General features: G+C 48.8%; 1 protein-coding gene across 2 annotated transcripts; it reads right to left on the minus strand.

Moving 5' to 3' along the window:
* Positions 1-1582: 1582 nt before the first annotated feature.
* LOC123050517 (thiol protease SEN102-like) lies at positions 1583-3241 on the minus strand. 2 transcript variants are annotated; one of them, XM_044473300.1, is made up of 3 exons: positions 3121-3241; positions 2739-3003; positions 1583-2381 (listed from the first exon to the last, which is right to left on the minus strand). In XM_044473300.1, the coding sequence occupies exon 3, from the start codon at positions 2365-2367 to the stop codon at positions 1786-1788; it is 582 nt and encodes a 193-aa protein (XP_044329235.1). In that variant the 5' UTR covers positions 2368-2381; positions 2739-3003; positions 3121-3241; the 3' UTR covers positions 1583-1785. The 2 variants fall into 2 exon arrangements, with proteins under 2 accessions (XP_044329235.1, XP_044329236.1); XM_044473301.1 differs by lacking the exon at positions 1583-2381 and having other exon boundaries at positions 2745-3003; positions 3121-3235.
* Between the last annotated feature and the right edge of the window lie 657 nt (positions 3242-3898).

A 3898-nucleotide genomic window follows, 5' to 3' on the forward strand; every position in this document is an offset into this window, starting at 1 on the left:
TGTTGATCAACGAGCTAGTCAACTAGAGGCTTACTAGGGACAGGTTGTGGTCTATGTATTCACACATGTATTACGATTTCCGGACAATACAATTATAGCATGAATAAAAGACTATTATCATGAACACAGAAATATAATAATAACCATTTATTATTGCCTCTAGGGCATATTTCCAACACATACATTGTTGCAGGAATTGATTACTATATACTTTGATGGAGTTGGAACATGAATATTTGATTATTGTAGAGACATAAAATATTTATGGAATATAAGGAGTGTAAGAGCTTTCACATGCACCGATGCATAGGTTATGGTAGATCTTCTCTCATGCATGGTAATATATTGAGGTGGCCCTTTCCCATGGATGATTGCATGATGAGGTGACATAGTTACATGCTGAGATAAATTAAAGTAGTGAACAGTGGCGAAGCGTGACCAAAGCATAAGAAGGGGCCAATTCTATATAAAAACACACGATATGTATGAAAAAGCTACTTAAAGACATCAAACAGATATATGGGACAATTAGAGGACCGTGTCATGATAATATTTCTGTCTAGTTTGAAAAAACACATATATAGATCTGTCTCGTTCACAATATGCATCAGTGGCTGATGGATGTTCAACTGCACTATAGTACTGAGAAGTCCGCAAGTCTATATTACCAAGTCTAAGGCATTACTGCACTAACCAGTAACCAACGGCGTAGCGCGTGGGTGTCGGTGGCGTGATGGTGTGGGCGTGCGGTTCCAATCAAAGCGATGACGAACAATGCAGGAGCAGGTCAAGTGCGTCGGGCGTGGGTGTTCGGCTTGAGGGCGTCGATGGCGTGAGGATCCAACTGAGAAAGGGATTAAGGAGAGGTCAAAAGAACATAGGAGTTCTAGGTCGGCGGTATTGGTTGCTCAAATCTGGTCGGCAGACGGCAGGTCTCCATGGCCATGGAAAATTGGAGACCGACCGGAGGAGTGGAGGCACGGGGAGTTGGGGTTGAAGGCTGGAGGCCGACCAGTGTGCGAACAGGCGACAGTAGTCCACGACCGTACATATAGGTGGGCTTTATCTGTTAATGAGCTGGACTAAACTGATGACTATGCCTAGTAATTTTGTTTTTCGCGATTTTGGAAGGGGGGGGGGGGGGGGGGGGGGGGGTCGCCACCCAGTTTCGCCTCCACTACCCTACGCCAGTGGTAGTGAACAGTGGCGGCGCCAGGAATTGACCACGTCCTAGGCCGACCCAGGCAGCCTTCTTCTACTGTACCGTACTGTAGCACTGTAGCCACGGTAAAATGCTACAATCAACGAAGCAGCAAGCCCTCACGCCCCAGGCCTGGGGCCTGTCTACGCCGCTGGTAGTGAAGATCACTCTCTTATGCATACCAATGGAGTTGGAGCATGAATATTTGATAATTGTAGAGACGTAAAATATTTGCGGAATACAAGGAGTGCAAGAGTTTTCACGTGCACAGATGCATGTTATGGTGGATCTTTTTTCCATGTATGATTGTAGTATATTGAGGTGACCCATTTCCATGCATGCATGGTTGCATGACGAGGTGTCATAGTTGTATATTAAAAATAAATCAAAGTAGTGGGGATCGCTCTCTTATCTGTATAGTAGATAAGGGGCAGCTGTCTGAAGTACAAGACACGTAATACAGGGTTTAAACATAATTGATCCCTACATCCTTATCTCTATCTTTAAACCCAATGTGTATTCTAACAATGAAACTGGGTTGGGAATACAATTTGACAAATAAAAGATACAACATGCAAGATCAATCAGTTCTCAACCACTGGATATACTCCTTGCCGCATGAAAATACCCAACACACCTCCCTTGTAGCCAACGTGCCTGCGGATCCTCCCAAACCCGCCCTCGCCCCAGTCTGGTCCCCATGAGTTTTTGAATCGCCAATATTTTACGCCATTGGAGTCGGTGCCGTAACCAACAATGAGCACAGAATGCAACGTGGCTGGCTTGACAACTTTATAATCCAAGATGCCTTCTTTGTAGTACCTATCCATATCATCGGGACATTGCAAAGAGACAACCACGGGCTGCTTAGCCACTGCTTTCTCTAGGGCATCCTCGGTTGGATTGACAAATCGAAACCCTGATATTCTTACTGCTGTTGCTGTTTTGTTTCGCTCGCAACCCAATTTACTCCCCCGAGCCTTGTACGGGTAGGAGGATTCGCTCGAGACTCCGTTGTCTTGCATATACCTGAAGGCCTTTTTTGCTTGGCCGCCATTACACCCAGAGCTCTTTGTGTCACAGTCAATGAGCTCTTGTACAGACAATGACACTGAGTGGAAGGTATTCAGGTAATGCGCAGCTTCGACTGAGGCTGCAGCAGCCATCGCCCAACAGCTGCCTGAGACAAATGCACGAGTTAGTAGAGTTGGTGCAAGCTGTAGCGTGAAGGGATGGATGCGCTAAAATTGTACTAAATCAAAGAGACTTACTTTGAGACGGAGGGAGTTTGTTGTACTAAATCAAAGACACTTATTTTGAGCGAAGGGAGTATACGATAACTATGCATGTTAGTTGTGCGCGTTCTAGAAATAAACTACGATCGGAGCTTAAACAAGCGGCAGCCCGCTTGGTCCTATGAAGCTCATCAATTTGTTTGAAATTTGCTCACCACTTGCCTAAAATTAACACTACATTTGTACTATTACTACTGTATTATCCGTTAGGCTGCGTACGTGGCTAAGCTCAGGACACTCACCACAACCGTTTTGTTTCCTCACAACGGGGGAGACAGCACCAGCCTCGACCCAGTCAACCTCAGCGACCCAGTGATCCTACGGGACAACATTAGCTTTGAGCCAGTTGATCTCCGAGGGGAGGCTCTTCATGTACCAAAATGCAGCACCAGCGGTAGACCATCCAGCTATTGCCGTAGCATGGGGTTTGAGGGAGCTGCTGCGAGAAAAGCCAAAGCGGTGGCCAGCAGTAGCTGCTGCACCATCCCCGAGGTGCGCCTGCTGAGACTGCAATTCGATGATGAACACACACAAAAAAGAAGAAGAAGACGGGATTCAATTTCATCCAACAGACCAACAAACGCACGATCAGCGAGAGCGAATTAGACGAGAGGGCGTACGTACGTGTAGGTGTCTCAGGAGCCTGCTAGCTCCGGCCGGCCTCGACAGCGACCTAGCCGCCGCGGCCTGGCTGCGCAGCAGGATTCTCCCCACGGCGCCCAATGCCGGACGAAACATGTCTGGCTGCCGGTCTCTCCGTCGACCATGGATCCAATGAATATAGATGAGGAAGGAGGGCCAACGGAGCTGGAATTGGAGTCGGAATCTAACTCGTGCTGAGTCGACCCGCCGTGGATGAATAGGAGTCTCAAGGCCGTAGGCTTTATTTTCTCTCCACCGCGCGCTGGAGCGGCCGCCTCCGACGACGCACCCTCAGTCCGGCACGGCTGCATGCTGCCTGGAACGAACCACTGCCGCTTCACTTCCCCTCGTCTGTCTTTCCGGACAGCCTTCGTCGTCAGGTAGCAAGGACCACGGCTACGGCCGCAACTTACAGTTACAGCCAACCTCCACCTCCGAAACGGCGCCGCCTCGTTAGCATGCATGTGACCACTGGTCGAGCCTGTTAGAACCGCTCTCTCACCCGCATGGATGCAGGTAGAAGAAGGAGCACTTTTAGTGACCAACGCCCCGGCGTGTGTTCTTTTCTTCTCACGATACCAGCTCACTTCAAACACGTACAAACCGGCTGGCTTTGTAGCCCAGCAGCAACGCAACGCCTACGCTTCTTACGCACCCACGAACATGCCCAGCTACATGCAGGCGATCCACTCGGTCTTCGCGCACGACGCGGCCGCCGCTGCTAACAGCCAAACTACTAAACAGCAACTAATACATGCAT

Source organism: Triticum aestivum, chromosome 2D (genome assembly GCF_018294505.1).
Source record: "Triticum aestivum cultivar Chinese Spring chromosome 2D, IWGSC CS RefSeq v2.1, whole genome shotgun sequence".
NCBI lineage: Eukaryota > Viridiplantae > Streptophyta > Magnoliopsida > Poales > Poaceae > Triticum > Triticum aestivum.

Coding starts and splice junctions, on each gene's coding strand:
- LOC123050517 (XM_044473300.1), bottom strand. CDS start 2,367: ATGGCTGCTGCAGCCTCAGTCGAAGCTGCGCATTACCTGAATACCTTC.